Source organism: Vespa mandarinia, chromosome 7, assembly GCF_050613455.1.
Source record: "Vespa mandarinia isolate Hongniang chromosome 7, ASM5061345v1, whole genome shotgun sequence".
In the NCBI taxonomy this organism is placed as follows: domain Eukaryota; kingdom Metazoa; phylum Arthropoda; class Insecta; order Hymenoptera; family Vespidae; genus Vespa; species Vespa mandarinia.
In genome coordinates this window covers 6,685,874-6,707,995 of record NC_140816.1, presented here as the reverse complement: position 1 = coordinate 6,707,995, position 22,122 = coordinate 6,685,874, and the positions used below count along the sequence as shown (strand labels likewise).

At 31.6% G+C, this 22,122-nt stretch overlaps 5 protein-coding genes across 6 annotated transcripts; 2 read left to right on the top strand and 3 right to left on the bottom strand.

Moving 5' to 3' along the window:
* Nucleotides 1-9: 9 nt before the first annotated feature.
* LOC118440262 (pentatricopeptide repeat-containing protein 1, mitochondrial) lies at nt 10-2,178 on the bottom strand. Its single transcript, XM_035863060.2, has 3 exons — nt 632-2,178; nt 227-532; nt 10-136 (listed from the first exon to the last, which is right to left on the bottom strand). The coding sequence occupies exons 1-3, from the start codon at nt 2,006-2,008 to the stop codon at nt 29-31; spliced, it is 1,791 nt and encodes a 596-aa protein (XP_035718953.2). The 5' UTR covers nt 2,009-2,178; the 3' UTR covers nt 10-28.
* Nucleotides 2,179-2,479: 301 nt separating this feature from the next.
* Nucleotides 2,480-11,345, top strand: Mgtor (nuclear basket protein megator). The gene is made up of 12 exons (XM_035863048.2): nt 2,480-2,910; nt 2,998-3,160; nt 3,282-3,503; nt 3,593-4,152; nt 4,218-4,609; nt 4,731-4,993; nt 5,083-9,049; nt 9,121-9,531; nt 9,631-9,996; nt 10,070-10,259; nt 10,337-10,657; nt 10,830-11,345. The coding sequence occupies exons 1-12, from the start codon at nt 2,739-2,741 to the stop codon at nt 10,943-10,945; spliced, it is 7,143 nt and encodes a 2,380-aa protein (XP_035718941.1). The 5' UTR covers nt 2,480-2,738; the 3' UTR covers nt 10,946-11,345.
* Nucleotides 11,346-11,775: 430 nt separating this feature from the next.
* Nucleotides 11,776-14,131, bottom strand: LOC118440268 (uncharacterized). Its single transcript, XM_035863070.2, has one exon. The coding sequence runs from the start codon at nt 13,598-13,600 to the stop codon at nt 13,106-13,108; it is 495 nt and encodes a 164-aa protein (XP_035718963.1). The 5' UTR covers nt 13,601-14,131; the 3' UTR covers nt 11,776-13,105.
* Nucleotides 14,132-17,348: 3,217 nt separating this feature from the next.
* On the top strand, nt 17,349-18,707 carry LOC118440269 (uncharacterized). Its single transcript, XM_035863071.2, has 2 exons — nt 17,349-17,963; nt 18,052-18,707. Exons 1-2 carry the CDS (start codon nt 17,896-17,898, stop codon nt 18,386-18,388), a joined length of 405 nt encoding a protein of 134 aa, XP_035718964.1. The 5' UTR covers nt 17,349-17,895; the 3' UTR covers nt 18,389-18,707.
* Nucleotides 18,708-18,721: 14 nt separating this feature from the next.
* On the bottom strand, nt 18,722-22,119 carry LOC118440263 (dynein axonemal assembly factor 4). Of its 2 annotated transcripts, XR_014982343.1 has the most exons (8): nt 21,535-22,119; nt 21,057-21,294; nt 20,743-20,941; nt 19,854-20,397; nt 19,651-19,751; nt 19,363-19,516; nt 18,949-19,209; nt 18,722-18,887 (listed from the first exon to the last, which is right to left on the bottom strand). XR_014982343.1 is itself a non-coding variant. In XM_035863061.2 (7 exons), the coding sequence occupies exons 1-7, from the start codon at nt 21,655-21,657 to the stop codon at nt 19,003-19,005; spliced, it is 1,566 nt and encodes a 521-aa protein (XP_035718954.2). In that variant the 5' UTR covers nt 21,658-22,119; the 3' UTR covers nt 18,722-19,002. The 2 variants fall into 2 exon arrangements, 1 of the variants encoding a protein (XP_035718954.2); XM_035863061.2 differs by having other exon boundaries at nt 18,722-19,209.
* Between the last annotated feature and the right edge of the window lie 3 nt (nt 22,120-22,122).

The window sequence follows — 22,122 nt, the reverse complement described above, 5'->3', positions numbered from 1 at the left end:
ATCTGTATATATTTTGTAAAATTTGATTTTATTTAATTACACATTCATCATTTGGTTGATATTTCCATGCAGAATATTCTGTTATAAAGTTGTCTAATTCCCTTTTCAGTATCATTTGTTTCTTGAATTTATATTTCTGTAATAATATATATAAAAAAGAAAAACTTTTTTAGTATTATTAACGTAATTGTAATATGTTGCATTAATACAGTTATATAAATATTACCTTGGATAAATGCATTTTTGTTAATGTTTCTTCATATTTATTCAAATACGTAAGAATTTTTTCATTCGGTTTAATTCTATTGGACCTCATGTAATATATCATTTCTATTACATAGTTGGTATTTAACGTACGACATGCATTAGATATAAATGTTCCAAGAATTACTATATTTGGAACATATCCAGCAATTTCCAATCCTTCTATTAATTCATAAGCTTGTTTACTTTGAAAACATCCCATTGCTAAAACTCCAAATGTCATTATGTTTGGAATCATATGCTTGCGTTGAATCTCTTCCAAGATTTTCTACAAGAAAACAATTATTTTTTATTATAAGCTTTTTTATATCTATTACATTGATGAATATTCAAAAACAAACAGTAATATATCTTATTTTATATTTACTTTTGCCAAACCATATTCCTTTCTTAGACTCCTTCTTTTAATAAGCATGTTATAAAAGTCAATATCCAATGTAATTTTTTTACTTTCTATATATTGAAGAAATGAATTTTCAGCATCCACTGTATTTGGAATTAAATCCAGTAATAAAGTAGCTGTTACTTCGTTTGGTGTGACATTATCTTCTTCCATAATTCGTATTATGTTTTCAAAGCCACCAAATAAGATAAAACGATTATTTTCAAAAATATCATTTAAGTATGTGTCCGGTGATAATACACATTCTACATTTTTATTTTTTATTACTATAGGTATGGGTAATGTATTGATAACAGGAGGTCTACTTAGCAAATTTGGTCTGGTTCCTTCAGAAATATTTAATTTTGTATTTATTAATTCTGGCATTAGTACGTCATTAATTTTGTAATTACCAAACTTTGTATCTCTCATAGCTCTAAATAATAGATTGTATGTAATTAGACTTGGTTTTATTCTATACTTTTTCATGAGATGCCATATGATCAAAGCATGCCTCATTCCTGCTTCTTTATCAGATATTGCTGCATTTAATAAAGAATTATATGTTACTTCTTTTATAGGTACTCGTTTATCTCTCATTTCATCTACTACTTCAAAAGCTTCAATAATACAGTTATGCCGACTATAGACCTTCACTAATGTATTATAATGTGTTTCATTTAATAGATATCCTGTTTCATATAAATTAAAGCGTAATTTGTTTAATTGTTCTAAGGCTAAGGATTTATTATTTGATTCTGCACAAGCATTAAATAAACTAGTATATGTTGCATCTGTGGGCTTCAACTGATCTTTCTTCATTTTGTTGTAAAGACTAAAACATTGCTTTATATCTCCTTGTAAAGCATAAGCACGTATAAGAAGATTATACATGAAATTGGTAGGTTTATCTCGATTTTCTCTCACTAATGTGAGTACATTTAAGGCAGACGATAAATCTCCATTTGAAATATAAGACTTTATTTTCTGAGCATATTGACCAATACTTAGTTTTAATCTACGTGGTATTCTAGCTATATTATCTTGAAATTTTTCTTCCTCTTCTTCTTCTTTATCCATTTCCACTTTATCATATTTATTATATCCTATATCACCAAAAACATCCTCTTCCTTTGGTTCACTTCTTGTGCAAAATTTTCTATCTAATAATGTGGGAATACAACTTTCATGTTGTAATTTTATTTTACTACAAAATATGCCATTTACATTGTTATTTCTATAGTAAGTCCGAAAATTATATGAGTAAATTTTTAACTTTTTCCACTTATAGCGGTTATTATTATTATTAACATAACCTAAAATAGTCTTTATCGGCAATGTGTTTATTCTTGTAGAAATCATTATTAAATATTCATTCTTGCAAGAATAAATAAAAGAATTTTGTACACTACAATAGTTCAACTATTATATATAAAATTTATATATTTTTAAAAACTATAATACTTGCCCAATTTCAACATGTAATATAGCTTTTAAACTATATTCGATAAAAGCTGTTCGATACTTATCGATTCTATTGCACGTTTTCATTAATCATATTATATTGATATAAAATAAAATGAATGATAATAATGTAGTAAAATACGGTATCAAATACATGCAATTTATAAAAATAATGTATGATATACATGAAGTTCATTATTTATTCATATTTAAACGAATTTAATTCTTTGTTCATAACAAAATATTTGTCTAAATTTAATTAGTAAGAAGAATTATCATTGGTTACGGAGACAGAGTACAGTCTAGAGAGGTAGAGTACAACTGGACAAATATCTAGACACAACTGTACACACAGTTAGAGCGTCGGAATAATATACTCTTATAAAATCAGAAAGAGCGTCAATTCTATAAGGATTATAGAACCGGTATTTTTACCGTGGTTCATATCGTATAGTATAATTGCGCTGATGTATGTTAGCAATGTGGTAAATATTTGTTGTTTTGATGATTGAGATCGATTGTAGCTACGGTTTTTGGCTATAAACTAAAAAAAAAAAAAAAAAGAATAGCGTTATATAATTGTAAAAGGAATTAGTGTATTGTCAATTTTTCACGTAGTGTTGAAAAGATGGAGACGGGAGATGAAAATGAACACAACGTGCTTCATGAAGTTCTAAATGAAGAAGAATTGACGCAAGTACCCGAGGTAATTAAGAAAAAACTCGGTGTTTATTTTAACACGAAATTTGAGGAATTCATAACCGCCAAAGCGGTTTTTGAAAGTAATCGCAAAAATCTTGGTACGTATATACTTATTACTGGTATTTCATTTTATTGTATTAATTTAACGATCGTTCAATTTAATACTTAGAAATTTTTTTTTGCAGAACAAAGTTTAGAAAATGTCCAAAAAGAATTAGCAGATACAAAATCAAATTTTGATGAATGTAATGGAAAATTAGAATTGGCAGCAAAATATAGTACTGAGTTACAAATTAACTTAGATGAGGTAAAGAGTGAAGTACAAAAATTACAAGAATCCGTTAAAAGGTAATTTATTGCCTAAGTATTAATTAAAATTAATTTAAGCTTTTAATTTTAAATTTATTAAAGCTTTAGATATATTTCTAAGTGATAATTGAAATATAATACTTATACTTTTTTTCTATAGGTTAGAAAAAGAAAATGGCGATTTACGGAAACAAAGGGATACTGCTGTGGATGAGAGGGATACGTTGCAATTACAAGTGGAACGAAGAGATTTTGAAGTTGAAAGAATGCGTACTGAATTATCTTCGCTTGGAACTCAATTACAAACTGCTGTTGCTGCTAAATGTCAAGCTCTTGCAGAAGCAGAAGAAGTCCGTAGCCGTGACATGACTTTGGATTTTAAGTTAGTATTTTTAACAATACAATTATTTAGAATTTAATAATTTAATAATTTAAACCTATATATATATATATATATATCTTATTATACAGAGAAAAACGTTTGGAACAAGAGAGAACGCTTCTTTCTCAACAAATAGTTGGTTTAGAAGAAGAATTAAGCAAAAGAACGTCAGAATTACAAGCAACTAGAGCTGAAGCATCGGCACGAGCGCTTCTAACCGATACTCGTTTATCACAACGTGATGAAGAGTTGCGAATTGCTAATGAATCATCAGCACAATTGCGTGAATCTTATTCGTCACTGCAACGACGTTGTGAAGACCTCTCTCAAAAATTGGAAGAACAACGAACACACGAAATATCTATGCACTCTTCATACCGGGAAGAAATTGGAGCTCAAACTAGATTGGCAGATCTTTATAAAGGAATGGCAGATGAAGCAAATGCAAAAGCTGAAGAATTTATAAATGCTGTTAAAGAACTTCAGGAATTGTTAGAACATGCTACTGAACAGTTTGGTCAATTAGAAACAAAACATAATCAACTTCAGTTGCAACACAATCAAGATCTTCAGGAAAAAGAACAACAAATTATTGAACTTACTAAAGAATTAGAAAATGCGAACGAATTATTGAAAAATATTAAGCAAGGTAAGATATAAATATACAAGCATCTAATCGTATGAATATAAAATAATATTTTTATTTGATTACAGAAAGATTAGATCAAGCCGTTGAACAATTGGCACCAACAGCAGCTATAGCTAGTAGAATTTTAAAGAAAGGATTAAGTCTTACACAAATTTATACACAATTAGTTGAAGCAACTAATGAATTGACAACGGAACGCGAAGAAAATGAACGTTTGAAATCACAAATGGATGTTATTCTACGTGAACTTGAAGATAAAGCACCTGTATTACAGCAACAGCGTGAAGATTATGAAACTGCCACAAATCATGTTACTACATTGACAGCACGATTAGATGAACTTCTTGGAGAAAATCATCGTCTGCAGGAAACTGCGGATGAAGCTAATCGTATAGCCAAACATCATACTAAAGAAAATCAAAGATTAAAATCAGAACTTGCTGATTTAGCTAGACAGGTATATATTTATATATCCATTTATTATTGAAGTAAGAAAAAATAGAAATAAGTGAAGATATATAACGACAATGTGTCATTAAATTATTTACATGTTTATTGTTTTCTTGTTTTTTTACTAGGTATGCTTCCTCCTTAAGGAAGTTCAAGAAAATAGAGTTGGTAATAGTATACATACAAATGAATTTTCAACTATGAATACAGATGATTTGGCCTCATCACAAATCATTACTAAAAAGCTTGTAACATTTAAAGATATTGAAGAATTACAAGAAAATAATCAAAAATTATTATCTATCGTACGTACATTATCATCGAGACAAGAAGAAATGGAAAGGGCTACGGATGAGATTAATTCTGGTGAAATGAAAGAGAAATTAGATAGGTTTGTATATTTTTTAAATATTAATAATATGTTAATAATATTAAAAATAAATTAGAGTAAAACATTAATTTGTAACATCTATATATTAGGTACTTGGAACAATTGGCAGATATGCAAGCAGCTCAAGATAGGCAAGCTAAAATGTTGGAAGGTTTGCTAAGGCAACGTGATATGTATAAAAATATGTATCAACAATGTTTGAAACAATCTACTACAACAGAAATGAAAGAACTTCCTAATGAAGAAAATAAAGAATTAAATACAAGCGCAATAGAAAGCTTAAATGACAATGATAAATCTAAAGCTTCAGTAGATAATGAAAAAGAAAAAGAATGGGAACGAAAATATAATGAAATTGAGAGTAAATTAAAACAGATTACGGACGAATTTGAAATATACAGAAAAGAAAAGATAGCGCATGAACGAATGTTGGGTGAAGAAGTTGAGAGACATAGAAAAGAGGCAGACGCAAGTTCTGCTCGTTGTTGCAGATTAAAAGCTCAATTGGATTCTGCAAACGAGCGTTTCCAACTTCTACAAGCGAATGTTGCATCTTATAAATCACAAATAAAAGCATTAGAAGAGAAATGTTGTAATTATAATATTACTATTGGCAAACACGAACAAAGTATAATGATATTAAAGGATGAAGCTCTTTCTGCTCAAACTCATTTGTCTCGTGCTGAGGTTCAATTAGAAAATCTACGTCAAGAAAGGCAATTATTGCGTGACTCTGAAGGGCGTCTTTTGAAAGAACGAGAAATATTCCAAAGAGAAAGACAAACGCAAGCTTTATTAAGAGCAGATGTAGAATCAATTAAAGCTTGTTTGGAACGTGTTCAAGCGGAAAATCAATTACGTGCCGAACAACGGTTGGATGATGCAACGAGAGAATGTGCTGCTTTAAGACGACGTCTGCAAGAAGAACAGGATCGATTTAGAGAACTTTCATCGCATTTAGAAAAACAATATACTACAGCACAGGAACGTCTGATAGAGGAAAGAGAAATAACAGAACGAATTCGTTCAGAATTAGAACAAGCTCGCAAGGCCGAAACAGAAACTGCTCAAAAACTTGAGGAAGTCAATACGAAATTAAGAGAGACAGTTGCTCATTCAATATCGAAACCTTTTACTAGCGATGAAAATATGGGAAAAAGATTGAAGGAGTTAGAAATGCAATTAGCTAATAATCAGGCAGAAGTAAAATCTCTAACGGAGCAATTAAGAACTTCGCGTCAACAGGGTCAGCAATATTGTGATATCGCTGAAAGTGCAGAGTCACAGCTTAGAGAATTAACAGAACAACATAATAAATGTAAAGAAGAATTAGAAAATGCACTAAAACAATCTAGAGTTGAAGTTATGTCACTTCAAAAACGAGTTAAAGAATTGGGAGATGAACTAGCAAAGATATCAAGTGGTCGTCAAGAAACTGATTCCGAGTTGCGACAAAAGCTCGCAGAGGCTGAAAGGAAACTTGAAGAACTTGACGAAGTCAAAGGAGAATTAGAGCTTGTTAAAAGTGATTTACAGAATGCTTCTACGACAGCATTAGAAACTGAAGAAAAATATGCAAGAGAAATGGTTTTGCATTCGGTGGATTTACAGGCATTAGCAAAACTAAAAGAGGAAGTACAAAATGTAGATCAGAAAATGGCAACATTGACACAAGAAAGAAATGCAGCTGTTGAAGCTTTAGAATTGGAAAGATCTGGATTTAAGGAGAGAGAGAAAAAGTTGCTTGATGAGGTTCAAGAAACTCTAAAAAGGATCGAAGACCTGGATACACAAAATTCTCTGTTACACGATCAGATTCAAGAGTTAAGCGACAAAACAGCTATTATGCAAAGTCAACAAGCAAAGGGAAGTGGTCGAGAGAGTCCTGATACTAGTATTGAGGCAATGAATCGTAGTTTCAGTATTATGGACGAAGATTCTAAATCTGCCGAACAATTGCTTAAAGTTATGAAATATTTGAGACGCGAGAAAGATTTAGCCGTAGCTAAATTCGACGTTCTCAGGGCAGAAAATTTGAGACTAAAATCTCAAGTAGATGTGGCAGAGAAACGATTGAAAGAGACTGAAACTGTTCTTAATTCCGAAAGAGAAAAATCAGAAATTAATGTGGTAACTACGTCTAAACATGCCGAATTATTACGCAAAATTGAAACATTAAATGCTATAACTGATTCTAATAGAATTTTGAGAGAAGAAAGAGATAGTTTGACAGCAAAGGTCACGGAACTAATGTCAAAGGTAACTGTACTTTCTGAAGAGTTAGTGCCACTTCGTGATACATCAAGAGATTTGACAGCGAAGAATGAGGCATTAGTACAAGAAAATACTGGGCTTAAAGGAGAAGCTACGAGATGGAGACAAAGAGCTAACGCATTAGTAGAAAGAGCTAACAAAGCTAGTCCTGAGGATTGGCGTAGATTACAAACTGAACGTGAAAGTCTAAGTAAATTACTTACTTCTGAACGCGAAACACATGCTAAACGTACAGAAGAATTAAATCAATTGAAAATAGAGAAAACAAAATTAGAAGAACAATTGTCTCAACTTCAGAAACAGGTGCAGGTACAAGGGGAACAAGTTTCCAAAATTTCAGAGGATGCACGCAAATTGGGTCAAGATTTAAACGAAGCACTTGCGGATTCTTCTTCGAAAGCTAAAGATCTAGCGACTTTAAAGAAAGAACTTGGCGATAAGGAGGTGGTTTTGAACGATATTAAGAATAAGGAAATTCAAATAAGAAAGATCGCTAAAAAATATAAAACTCAATTTGAGGAACTAGCTAAAACAGTTGAAGAAGAAAAAAACAGATCGGAAGAATCGCGAATGTCTTCCGCTAATACTGGTAATGAAGATGCTGGACAGGTAACACAGGAACGCGAAGACCAATTACGAGAAGAGGGCCGACAAGAATTACGCCAGGTGAATGTTGAATTAACAACGAAGATCGATGAGTTGACTCGTCAGATGACAGTTGTTCAAAGTGAAGCAGAAACCCTCAAGAAAGAGATAGATACGATGAATAAGACTAGTGTAGAAAAGGAAGAGCGCGCTAAACAAGTACTAAAAGGTGCCAGAACAAAGATCATGCAGCTTACGGAATCAAAGAAAATGTGTGAAAAAGAATTACTTGATTTGAAAGCAAAGGTAGAATCTGGATCAAATGATTCGGATACGTCGGAACATGACGCTAGACTTGCTGCATTGAAATCTCAAATGGAAGGAAGGATATCTCGCTTAGAACACGAGAAGACGGAAATTCAAGCGGAAAAGGAAGCTCTATTACAACGTATTACACAATTGCAGAGACAATTAACAGGAGTTAGCGGGGTTAGTGCAACGACTGAACCTCCTACTGCTAATATTAAACCTATGTCAGCTCGTGCAGAAACCCCTCTGGCAAGCATTAGACCAATGAGTGTAGTGGTTCAATCTAGAACAGCAGCCGTGTTACCAACGACTGCAACTGCACCCGTTATGGTTGCTCCACATCAACAGCAACAACCCCAACAACAAATAGTCCATACAACTGAGACAAGTTCTCCCACAAGTAGCCTAACTGATTTCCAACCAGCTAGCACAAGCAGCTCTTCACAGACTGCACCAAGTACATTGCGTCAGCTTGTCGTTCAACCACAGTTGAGCGAATCTGCCGAATCGACTCAAAGAGAAGACGCAGAGAGTGCTGAAACTTTAAATGTACAACAACAACAATGTCAGCAACAACAACAGCAACAGCAGCAACAACAAACCGTGGCATTAGTTAGTCCGCGAGTTGAACAACAGCAACAACAACAACAAGCAGTAGCCAGCGATCAACAGCAAACAGTGGCTAGTAGTTCTACGCAATCAGTTAGCACATCCCAAGCGTCTACCGGTCATAAACGTCCCAGGACACTTGATTCCACTGCAACCGGATCAGGAATAATAGAAGATCACAGTAGGCAAGAACAAGTACTTAGTCCAAAAACCAAGAGGAGTAGACAACAAGAGTTAGGGTCATCAGCAAGTGCTAGTATTTCAGAAATAGAATATCAGGCAAGTTTTGAATGATACTCGAAAAAAAATAATATAAACAAATGTATATATAAAATTCGTTATATTTGTAGGTACCTACCTCTAGTCAACGTGATCAAGATGAAGAGGTTGAGGAAGGGTGTGTAGTAATAGTAGATTGTGACGAGGGGGAAGGAGGTGGAAATAATCAAGCGCAAGAAGAAGAAGAATTCGATAATGATCCGTATGAAGAAATGGAAGAGGAAGATGAAATGCCCTATGAAGTTGAAGCAGAGGTAGAAAGAGATAACAATGAAGTTGAAATTATAATGGAAGAAGATTCAGCTAGCGCAGAGGTTCCGAGACAGGCTCAAGCGACGATACCTGTAAATCAACAACAACAACAATCAGAAGCGATTAGTAGTGCCGGACAAACCGGCGAACCACCAACTTCCTTTACGTCACGTTCGTCACGTGGTATTGCACCGATGCCTCGACAACAGCAACAACAACATTTGCTTTTGGTTAGTCTCTCCGTTTATATGTATATGTTAGTTTTAAAGAAATAACTTTTATATTATTAATATATTATGATTAATTAAATATAAATCTTGATATTGTAGCCACAACAAGGATACGAAGATGGAGGTGACGATAGTATAGTACCCAGTACGCCCACACTGTTTGTTCCTCGACGGGGTGACGGATTTGGAGAAGCTGTGAGTTCACCTCAAGTACCTCAAGCACGATTTACTTTTGGAGACTCGTCAGCATCCGGTACAGCTTCTTCGACACCTTCGTTAACAACTACTACAGGAACTGTTACTCGAACAATATTTGGCTCATTAAGTTCAGGAGCGGCTCAAGTAGTACAAGAAAGCATAGATGATAGTAGGATAGATCTTGTTCAATTAGAAGATGGCGGTACTGGACGTAGCGTACCTACTACTCCTTTACAGGTTTCACCAGCTGCAGATTTACCACCATCTGTAAGAAATGAAATACATAATATGCATATTCACGCACATTATTCTTATACAATAATAATTTTTTTATTTTTAGACTAGTAGTGGACCATCGGAAGAACAAGAAACTCCCGTTTCTGTGACAACAGTACCGGTAATAGGTGCATCCGTGACCGACACTAACGAGGAATCCACTATTCCGAGTATCCGTGTAGTTAGTGCGGATCAACAACAACAACAGGGTCAAACGGAAGCTATCACAGAATCGAGTACAATGCCAACTGAAGGTAAGATCAATATCTAATCATTCCGATAAGAAATTATTTTTCATTAATTGCAAATCACATTGATTGATTAATTGTAGGAGTGAGTTCAGAAGGTGAAAAGCGGACAGAAGAAGCTGGATCTTTAGTGCCCGGTGATGACGATGCCGTTGACACGGGAGAAGGAGTGGAAGAACCTGGAAGTGACATAGTTGAAGACGATACCGAGGAAGAAAGTAGAGAAGCGGAAGCATCTCCTTCTAGTAATACTCGTCAACGAACAATGGCAGCTGCTGCAGCAGCTGCAGCTGCAACGGCTAATGGTAACAGAGGTACACCACTTCGAAGATCAGCACGATCTCCGTTTCGTGCTCGCGGAGCAAGACCGACGCCTATTGTCTGGGAAAGTCAATCTGGGAGAGGTGATCATATATTTATTTATTTTGTATAATAATACTTTCTCTTTTATCTTCGTGACTTATCTTTTGTTTCTCTCTTTCTCTCTCTCTCTCTCTCTCTCTCTCTCTCTCTCTCTCTCTTTCTCTCTCTCTCTCTCTCTCTCTCTCTCTCTCTCTCTCTCTCTCTCTCTCTCAGGACAAAATGTAATGCGTGGACATGCAACACGAGGAACGAATAATGAAGGTGGAAGAGGTCGAGGTACTAGAGGACGTAGATCAATGCGTGGTAAGTATCCATACGCGCGCTTTTAACTTTACTATATAAGTCAGATATAAACATACATTCTCTTTTTACATCCTTTGAATGTAAAGTATTAATTTTAAGAAGTGCTTATAAGATATCTTATCTAGTTATTGAATACAAGAAATATAAGTGAACTTTAAAGAATTAAGCAACAGTACATCTTCGCAGAAAATGTTTATGAAAATATATATTTCATAAGATTAGGGTATTAAAGCATTGTACAAATATAAAATGACATATTTACTATATAACAATAATGTTACTATCATTTTAAAGATAGCGAATTCTATGGTCATTCTTTTCATATATTACTACATATCGCGATGACATGACTGCATACATAACTCGATTTGTGTTTATATTTTTAATAATGAAAATATGTTAAATGACATTCCATTACAATCGTTTTGTTTCCAAGTATAGAAGATATGATTAGTAATTAAAAGTACCTAATTTATCCGTGCATTTTGTTAACATATAAATCTGTTCACAATTTGTTTAAATCATCCAAATGGTAACAAAATCGATCATTATTTATACAAATAATTTCTTTATTGCTTTCCTTCTCTTTGTCGATATTTCTCTTTAAAGTTATTTGTTATAAGTGTGTATTTCATTAAAAAAAAAAAAAAAAGAAAACTGTAAAAGATTATTGTGTGCTGATGTAAAAAAAAAATTGTAATTCTTTTACTTTTGTGGCAGTATTTGTCATTTTATCCAAATGTATAAATAAATAAACTAGCTTACGTATTCCGTTATAGGAAAACAAGCGTGTATACAATTTATTAATATTCTGTTTATGTGTGTGTTTAATATAATACTATTATTTTATTATCATTCACAATTATTTAAAATATTTTCAATAAATATAATTAAATAAGATTTATCTTATTTTCATTTACATATTAAACGTATTATTAAAATTTGTCTTAAGAAAATATAGAGCACACTTTTCTTTCTAAAGAATATTGGTCACATAAGCAAATAAATTTGCATTTTGTGCGCTGACATATATATATATATATGTATTGAACTATCCAAAAATAATTTTGTCTTATATACAATACGTACCTACGTCATTAGTTCTATATCATCAGTATGTAATATATCAATATCGCATAGCATGATGAACACATCGTACTACAATGTTTGTAATGTTCTGCAGAATTTATGTTTTCATTAAATTCGATATTAATTTCATCTAGTATCAATGAAATATCTGTTAATGGTCTTCCCCGAAATAAAATAAAGTCAGTTTATATACGGGCATTTCAGTCTCTTACTCGAACAATTCGTATTGCGAATATGTTCGTTAATTTAAATCAGTAAATAATACTACTATGTTAATATTTACAAAACGTATTGTTTTCTAAAAATAACAATGTAGTGAAGCTTTGATCTAAAAGTTAATATAATGTTAGAGTTAATATTTATCTAAACCTCTTTGAATGAAAATGACATCATTATACGATAGATAGAAAAAGAATGAGATTATAAATATCAATAAATTAAGTACATATAAATTAAGTACATATAATTAATGGCACCTACGTAATATCACAATAAAACGAAGCGTATTTACTTTCTTTTGTAGAAAATTTTATCAGTTCTGCGAATAAGCGAGTTTTTTTATATATGTGTTTTTATACTAATAATAATAATAATAATAATAATAATAATAATAATAATAAATATACATATATATGTGTTTATATATATATATAGATATTATATATAAATTAAATCTTCTTTGTTTTTTCGTTTTCTTAAGAAGATTTTGATTTTGGCAAAAGCAATTCGAAGAGCAGGTGCCGATTCATTGGCATTTTGGTTCCAGAAAGAGACACCGCTATATAGACGATACTGGGCTACGAGCCAATCTTTGTGCATCGCGCTGTTAATGTTCGCATCAAACATCTTCGAACATTTCAAACGGTATTGATTTACTCTTGGAATGTTTTAAGTGATAAAACAATCAATATATATAAAAAAAAAGATCGATAAGAAACATCAATGAGAAATACGTTCCTTATATTGCTCTCATAAATGTATGCTGTAAGCAATATTATCCCCAAGATCCGCTTACTTACATTGTCGATATTTTTTCATTCTTTTTGTTGTTTTCTTATCTTTCTTTTTATTCGCAACGACCTAACGACATTTATCGATCATAACATCTTGATGTTCGGTGTTGAATAATTCCGTTGATCAGGGCTGGTAATCGCGCAGATACATTCACCGTGCTGTTCAATTTGTATCCATTGTTTCCTGGTACCATTCGTTTGGAGACTCTCAATCTCGATCTCCATTTCGTCATGATAGATCGCCGATTGGACCGGTGTACAGCTCATATTGAAACTCTTGCAACATCCGGAATGTACATCGCACCGCTTCGAAACAATGTAAAGTGGAAAATTGACGATCTCGAAATTTGTATGAACAGTCCGCATAAGATCTCTTAAATTATAAGAGCGGGATTGTGGTTCTCCGCAAAGAAAATTTTCCGATGGTTCTAACGAACGAGAAAAATTCAATCTCTTAGGTGTACGATGATAATGATTTTTATTATTAATCGCCATCGATTGAATCATATTATTCAATATCGGTGTGATCAAGATGAATAGCCTAAGGCAAGAGTCGTATTTAATCGGTCGTATTAACATTTTTTTTTTCTTCTTAATGTCTCTTCTTGTCAGTTACTATCCAATATATCTTCGTAATCACCCACTGGCTATTATTCAATCGTTCTCTCACTATCCTGGTACTTATTAAAACGGCGATAAAAATTTTCGTCCATGCGGGAGAACATTCAGTGACAAAACTCATCCAATATTGATAGAAACAACGGGAACTTAAATGAAAGAAAATGTTCTTATCCCGAAGAAAACGTCGTTGGACGCATTCTTGACTGACTGAGATTCGCCTGCTAGCAGAGGAGTATTTATACATGGCAGGGAGGTTGCACGCGTGGTCGGTGGTCGATGAACGTGTACCATCGCGTGGAATAACGTTCTACGTAAGAGTGTCGATTTTCTTAACGAATAAATCAATTGCGAAATTCTTTTTCTGATTGCCCATAAAAACACCATACCAATATTTCAACTTCCCTTACTTCCTTAATCGTCGATTTTGAAGAAAACGTGTTATTTCTGTAACTCTTTTTCCTCTATTCTAATTAAGAGGAAGGATTTTATTAAATATCTCGAGATTCTTGTTTTTTTTCTTTTTTTTTTTTTTTTTTTTTTTTTCAGAAATTATATACGCAAATAAGTTGATGGTATTTCCAAGTAATGACATTTTCTTTCTGATAAATGAATTATTAATAAGAGACACCTAAGAGTTGATTATTAAAGGTCATCTTAATATTCGTTACATCAGTGAAATTTCCTTATTTTAATAAAGGATTTATATAGATTTATATCGTCATGATTCATCAACCGTTCTTTCATCGCTTAAGAGCGTCTATGTATTTTTAATCATAAATTAATTTTAATCGAAACAAACCACATGAAATATAATTGCGGGCAACAGTCGGTTGTTACCACGAGTATTTTCATGACTCATCTCTTGTGTTTATATATATATATAGAAATTCATAGAAAATATTAAATATTATAAGAAAAATACGTATGAGATGACATATTAGGGAGTAAGGAAGATCTTGAGGAAAAAAATTTTTTTACATAATAATAAGTACGTCATATTGAAGCATGATTAAATAAATCTATAAAAAAAGTTCCAATAAATTAATCAGGAAAAGAATAAAAGCATGACCTATTACAGAAAAATACAGTGAGTTAGTTTACGATTCGTTATCTTATTTTTTTTTTTTTTTTTTTTTTATAACTACAGAGAACTCAGAAAAAGATGTGAATCTATTAAATCGATCGAATTGTTAAGAGATTTTTCGAATTAATTTTTGGATTGTTTGTCGTATGTACATACAAATGTAGAAGTATTGTAAAAAAAAAAAAAAAAGGAAAAAAAAGAACACGAAACGTATCGAATCGTCTCGTTAGCTACATAGAATTATAATAGATCAAGATACAACGCGTGCATTCAAGTTCCATGACCTTATAATTATAAATAAATCGACATCTGGAATTGTACGAAGAAAGTGAGGATCGTTTAATTTCAAAGAGTAGTCATATATGAATACCAATATGATAAAATTACAAATCTTATAAAATAGTTCTGTGTCAAAAAAGAATTTGACTGAAAGAAAAAAGACGAAGATCTCGTATTTGCTAAAAATACATATATCTTATGGTAGAATCGAAATAGTTCAGCTTCTATATAAAAATCTTCTAACATAAATTTGATTTTTTATGCCTTTTTTATTGAAGAAAGTGAGGATCGTTTAGTTTGAAAAAATAGCCATATATGCATACCGACATGATAAAATTAGAAATCCTATAAAATAGTTCTATGTCAAAAAAGAATTTGACTTAAAGATAGAAGACGAAGATCTCATAATTCTTAAAAATATATATAAATATCTTATGGTAGAATTGAAATAGTTTAACCTTTATTTATAAATCTTTTAATACAGATTTAATTTTTTATGAATTCGATTAACAGATACTCGGATACTATTTTACTCTCCATTCTTTTCTATATTTGTTAAAAATTTATTTTATTAATTTTAACACGATCGTTAACAATTTATGGATTGTTCATTTATATGGAAATAATGTAAATTGTAAGAAATCAATAGAGTTGTAAAAAAATTTGTAATTATTGAAGAATCCTTAACGTTATATGCAAATATACAACATTGTACAATTAATGAAGTAAGCAATTGATAAAAATACCATTATCGATATTGATTTGAACGGGATGTACCTTTAGATACCTTAATAAAAAAGATAGCATGTCAATGCGTTAATTACAATAGCCGTATTTGCTAACTCATGCACGATACTATAACGTATTGCTGACGTAAACGTAACGGGGATATCCCTTGCGGTAAAAGGATTGACCAGACTCATTAATAGTACCGGTTTCTCACTACTCCAAGTGTAAAATTATAGTACGAGACTTGTGTAATTTATTTATACAAGACATATATCATATAGTATTTTTAAAAAATTATACCTTATATTTCTGCAATGATATTTGAAGAGGAAATAAAGAAAATGTTATTTGCAACGTTTCCTTAAGTAATTATTGATTGTGCTGTAATGATAAAAAAACGAAAGATTTTTTTTTCTTTTTTTTTCTTTTTTTTTTTTTTTTTTTAATAGACTTCATGGAAGTCAACATAATATCATAACTTCTTATATCTTAAATTAATGTTTAAATTTCTAATCACGATTTGAAACAGTTTTAAGGTGAACTAAAATATCCATGGTCAAACGCAATTGTCTAATTTTATATTCAATGCCTTACACACTAGTATCATCTACCTTGATGACTCAGTCCTGTGAAGTGGCACAGACGGATATGCTCATACAGAAGAGGTTGAAAAATAATGTGGACATCTCATAGTCGTACCATATTACCAATTTTTAAGGTGAAGTAGCAGGAATAAGATCTTTTTACTCACCCCTCTTGAATACCACAGGAATGCCAAGGCAGCTTCACGGATTCCGGTGTCTTTGAAAGAATAAAAGGACCACGAATGTCTTTTCTGACAACAAGTAGACATGCCGGAGACGTTCACTGAACACGATGACTCACTGCAACCTGTCGCATTTCTCACAATGAGAAGCATCTGATGCTTGTCTACTCTAAATGATATAACGTCTTTTCGAGTATCATCTTGTTCTTATCATTGATCATATCTTCGTTTCTAGATTAACAAAAAAAAAATATTAAAAAATGTTCTTATATTTTTCACATTAAGATGTATTTCACTTTAAGAATGAAATTTATACATTGAAAGAAGAAAAAGTATATATATATATATATATATATATATATATATATATATATATATATATACTTTTTCTATATATAAAAGTGTAACACATAATACAAAAAGAAAACACGTAAATACAGATAACAGAATATTGAAATCTTTTGATTCCAACGATTGTAGTACGTCAACAATGAATTGCATCAATCTTAGGCTATTGTTTTTCATTAATCCACGGATAATAATATTCCGGATAATAATATTTTTAATTATTTATCACAATATTATTATCTCTCGATTATACTTTATCTTCTTTTTCCTCTGTTAAATCTATTAATATTGATATAATAGATTAGCATGAGCCTTGCGATTTTATTTTAAAAGATCGCATTATTTTAGTGGCTAACATAGATGATGTTCCAAAAGAGAAGAAGAAAAAAAAAAGCTCGTGAAATCGAAAGAGAGTTAAGTGACGTTATGCCGAAATATAGAAGAGAGAGAGGGAGAGAGAGAGAGAGAGGGAGAGAATGATGTGTGGGGAGGAAGAAAGAATAAGGTATAACGTCACGCGACTCAACGTGGTCTCACTTCGAACGGGAGGCAGGACCCACTAGTTGTAATTATAGTTATCTTCGCGATGTTCTCGGAACGGTTTGTTCTCGACCCCTCCCAGTGCTTACCAAGAAACAAGAGGGAGATAGACGAGCTGTTAAATTCACAGAAGAAAACGAGACAGTGAGATAGAGATCGAGGAAGAGAGGGCGCGAAGAGAAATCTGGAAAAGAGAGGGGGAGAGTGGGCCGAGGATGAAAGTTACATATATATATAGAGAGAGAGAGAGAAAAAGAAAGAGAGAGAGAGAGAGAGAGAGAAAGAAAAAGAGAAAGAATTCAGATCGCAGAAGAGAGAAGTTACAGTACACCGTAGTGTTGCCTATCGAGATAACACGTTTCTTGTGCATCTATAAAATCTCAAGGATTGAAGATTAAAAGGATTAATCTGAGAGTAGCGCTTTGATTGATTAAAAGCTGTGTTTTATATCAGGAAAAAATTCTTTCATTATCACTTTGTGACAAATTCGTCCCGTGATATTTAACAATGAAAAGAATCGTTTTGATTCTCGTTGCCATTCTATTTGTTTGTTTGATCACCGGTAGACATCACAGGTAAAAACTCGTAATAAATGATATATACGTCCTAGAAATTCAACTAAATTATAGACATTGTTATATATTTTTTTTGTTTTGTTTATAGAGACAGTGACTACCTAAATCACGTGCAATTGGTAAACCAATTTCGATGTTCATTGCCACAACCACGAGCAATTCCCATAGAAGAACTTCTTACAGTCGGACCCAGTCCAGATGAAATTTTCTATCCTCCTTCAACGGTATTAGCACGTTGCGGTGGGTCCGGATGTTGTCCCGATCCCAAACAGATCTGTGCATCGACCGAGACTAGAAACGTTAGTTTGGTATTCATGGTAAAACACCTCATAGATCGACAACGGGACAGGCACCATGAGGTTATTCATGCTTTGGAAGATACAAAATGTGCTTGCATAAATACGATCAAAATCAATATGACCTAATTTTTTCGTAAAAGTATAATAAATATAATGCAGATGTGTGAATATATTTATGTGTGGGTGTATGTGTGTATGTATGTATGTATGTGCGTGCGTGTGCGTATGTTTGTGTCATTATCAGTGCATCAATTAATGATGATAATTGCTTTAAAAACATACAAATTTATATGTATCATGTAATCATTCATATTATATAGTCGCTTGTTTTTATCGTGGATACTATATTCTCTAAAAAATATTACTTACACAGTTATTTATTTATTGTAACAAAATTTATCATTTATATTTCGAATTAACTAAAACAAATAATTTCATTGTTCATACTTACATATTATAATATAATATTATATAATTATTATATATTTATATTTTAATATTGCTATATATATATATATATATATATATATATATATATATATATATATATATTTACAACTAGTTCCTTACTGCCCATTTATATATCCACGGTATTTGTGTCTGTGATATTTTTATCTATTAAGGTCTGTAAACGTTCATATATATTTTTTAAAATCTTATATTAAAATAATAACTTTCAATATTACCAACTATTTCATTTTATTATAATCCTTTCTTTTTAGATTTTCACTTGTTTTTATTTAATCTTTGATATTAAAATATTGTTTTGCAATCAATAGATCACGTTTAATGCTTTCATTATTCGGTGCCAATTTTATTGCCGCTTCCAGTTCAGGAATGCCGTGTTGTGGCGCAGATAATTTACAAAGAGCTGCACCTTGCCGAGCGTGACACCTGGCCCTTGATTCACGATTAGCTTCGCATTTTGGTTGCATGAGTTCTAATGCCTATAAAAATCATCGAAATAATATTACGTTATATTAAACAGTAAAAAAAAATTAACAATGCGAATCTCTTTTGATTATATATTTCTTTAATTATAGTAAGTTTTTCATTACGTGTGAATTTCATTAAATGCACGTATCAAAGTGAGCTCTTACTTTGCTACAATCTTCGGTACATCTATAATAATTTTCAAGAGCATAATGAGCCGCAGATCTGTTAACATAGAGAGACGCCATTTTATCGCTAATTTTTATACCGAGAGAATAAGCACTAATAGCTCCCAAATAATTCCCAGCCTTGAAGAATTCACTGAAACAGATATATATATATATATATATATATATATATATATATTTATATTTTATCTCTGATTAAAGAGATTATTATGTAAAATATAAATATATTAAAAATTATTAAAAAAAGTGAGTGCGTGCATAACATACTCTCCCTTATCCTTTAACCATTGCGGGTCTCGTTCCTCTGGTCTGAGATCTTCAGCTACAAAACCAGTTTTTCTCCTTGCTTCTGCTTGTTTCTCCAACCACTAAAATTAAATCGTTAGTAATAACGTCATTCTAACTATCATTAATTCATTGAAGGTCGACTGATCGTGAGTGTGATCGTTATAAAACAAAATAAAACATACTTCTTGTTCTTCGATCAAATGACTTTCTCTGGCTGGAGTTGGAAACGTACGTTCAGAAAATGTAATATTAATGGTACCATTTTTTCTTGGTAAAGGTACAGCTTTGTTAGGTTCGTCGAATATTTGGTTCAATCTACGTAGTTTTCCACTCAATATTCTATCAATTATTTCTTGCCCACGAGTGCGAATATTTTTCGAAGAAGACGGCTTACGCAATATCTTGCCTTTAATTAATTTGTCGTACGAATCACGATCGGAATCCGATTCGCTATCCGTCGAAATATTTCTTTCCTGTATAACATCTAATTCATTTTCGTTCGTCGTATCGTTTAACTTTGCATTAGATTCGATCAATCCATCTTCTTTTCTTGGAAATTCGTATTTATGAAACAATTCTTTTCCCTCGGTCTCCTTCCATTCTAATTCCCTATCATTTCTACCTTCACTGTAACTCTTTGCGTCATTAACGAAAATTTCTTGATCGGTCATTGGCCTGTTCTTCATCATACCGGTGATGTCATCTTTAAACCATTTTAACGGTGGCCTTAAAAAATAATTCTCTTTAGATTATTTTACGACACTTCATATTCAAATATTTATATTATTTATTTAAACATATTTGATACATTTTAATGAAATTATCTTGGGGCTATGAGATAAAATAAAATAAAACAAAATAAAATAAAAATTATAAATGTAACAAAAGAAAAATTATTTCATTTTATTCCTAGGAAGAATATTTTCGAACAGTCGTTAATGATTTATGCGAAATATCGATGACATCATTACTTTCACTATCACGTTAATATTATTTCTTTAAAGGTTCTTTCACATTCGCAAATTGAAGATTATTTATATATAAGAAGAAAAACATTATAAAGCAACGTACTTATACGCTTTACGATTTTCTTGAGTTATGCCTTGTTCATATTTTAAAATCGGTAACTCGGCTTTGGATCTCCAATCTTCTAATGCTTCCATAGCTTCTTTTCTATGGATATCTCTCATAGCACTTATTTTATTCAAAACTGCAGTATCTAAATCTATTTGTGCCTTTACTGCTTCCTTTTTCAAATATTGTCGTTTCTCTGAAGAAAAAAAGAAAAAGAAAAAAAAGAAATAGAATTGATTTTTATTCGATCGCAAATATTTCATTTATGAAAATAAAATCTGTTGTATTGGTACAAAGCTGATCGAACTAACCGCTTTGAGCTTTTTGCCGTTCTTCTGTAACTTTTTGAATACGTTCTAATGCTCTATTTCGATAATTTCTTTTAGTATCTTTATCAAGATCGTCCAATTCTAATTTAGGCCATTTTAAAGCGACGTTCGCTTTTCGTAAAGAAAATATAACCTTGTCTTCGTCTAATATACACGTACTTTCTTCCTCGATAATATTGGCCCAAAGAAAGAGTTCTAATAAAAATGGCGGACAACTTGCCTGAAATATTGCAAATATGAAAAGTTCTTCCCGGGTAAACGAAAACGCACTTTTTATAATTACTCTCTCTTTTTTTACTTTGACACATACACACATACATACAATGTACTTATATTTTAAAAGTTTATATATAATTTATTAGAACATATCATGAATTAAATAATATTTTAACGATATTAATATAGATATTAAATATAATAAAAAAATGTTATAACAAAACCCTTCTCTCTAATAACGTACCTTTAAATAATTATCGATCACCAAAAAATCTATTTTTTTAGGACGACTCTTGAATGGCACATATACTATAACGTAATCTACCGTTTCACGCCATTTATAATCTTTAATAATTATAATAGGCATTTTTTAATAATTTAAATGAATTCAATTTTATGATTAATTATTGATTGAAGTATATGTCGAAGTTAAGTATTCCGCCTTCATTCCTTTAACTTCATTCGTTCGTTACCTTCCTTCATTTATTTTCAATATCGTTTTTCAGCTTTCGTATAATTTTTACAAACTGTTAAACGTTTTGAAACTATTTTTTCATTCTAATTTTTAACGAAAAAAGTTATGGAAAAACAAATTCGAGCTTATAACCGATACTCTATATTGATCAAACGATTTTAACGCATTATAACTATTATCATCTTAGAGGGAGCGCGCTGTATTTACGCGGTAAATTTAAATTAGTTATTTACGCGGTGAATTTAAATGTTATTTACGCGGTAAATTTAAATTAGTTAACTGTACACATCGATGTCAAATTCGCAATAAAGGAATCATAAAAATGATTTTGGAAGTTCTTTCGATAGAGTGAAATAA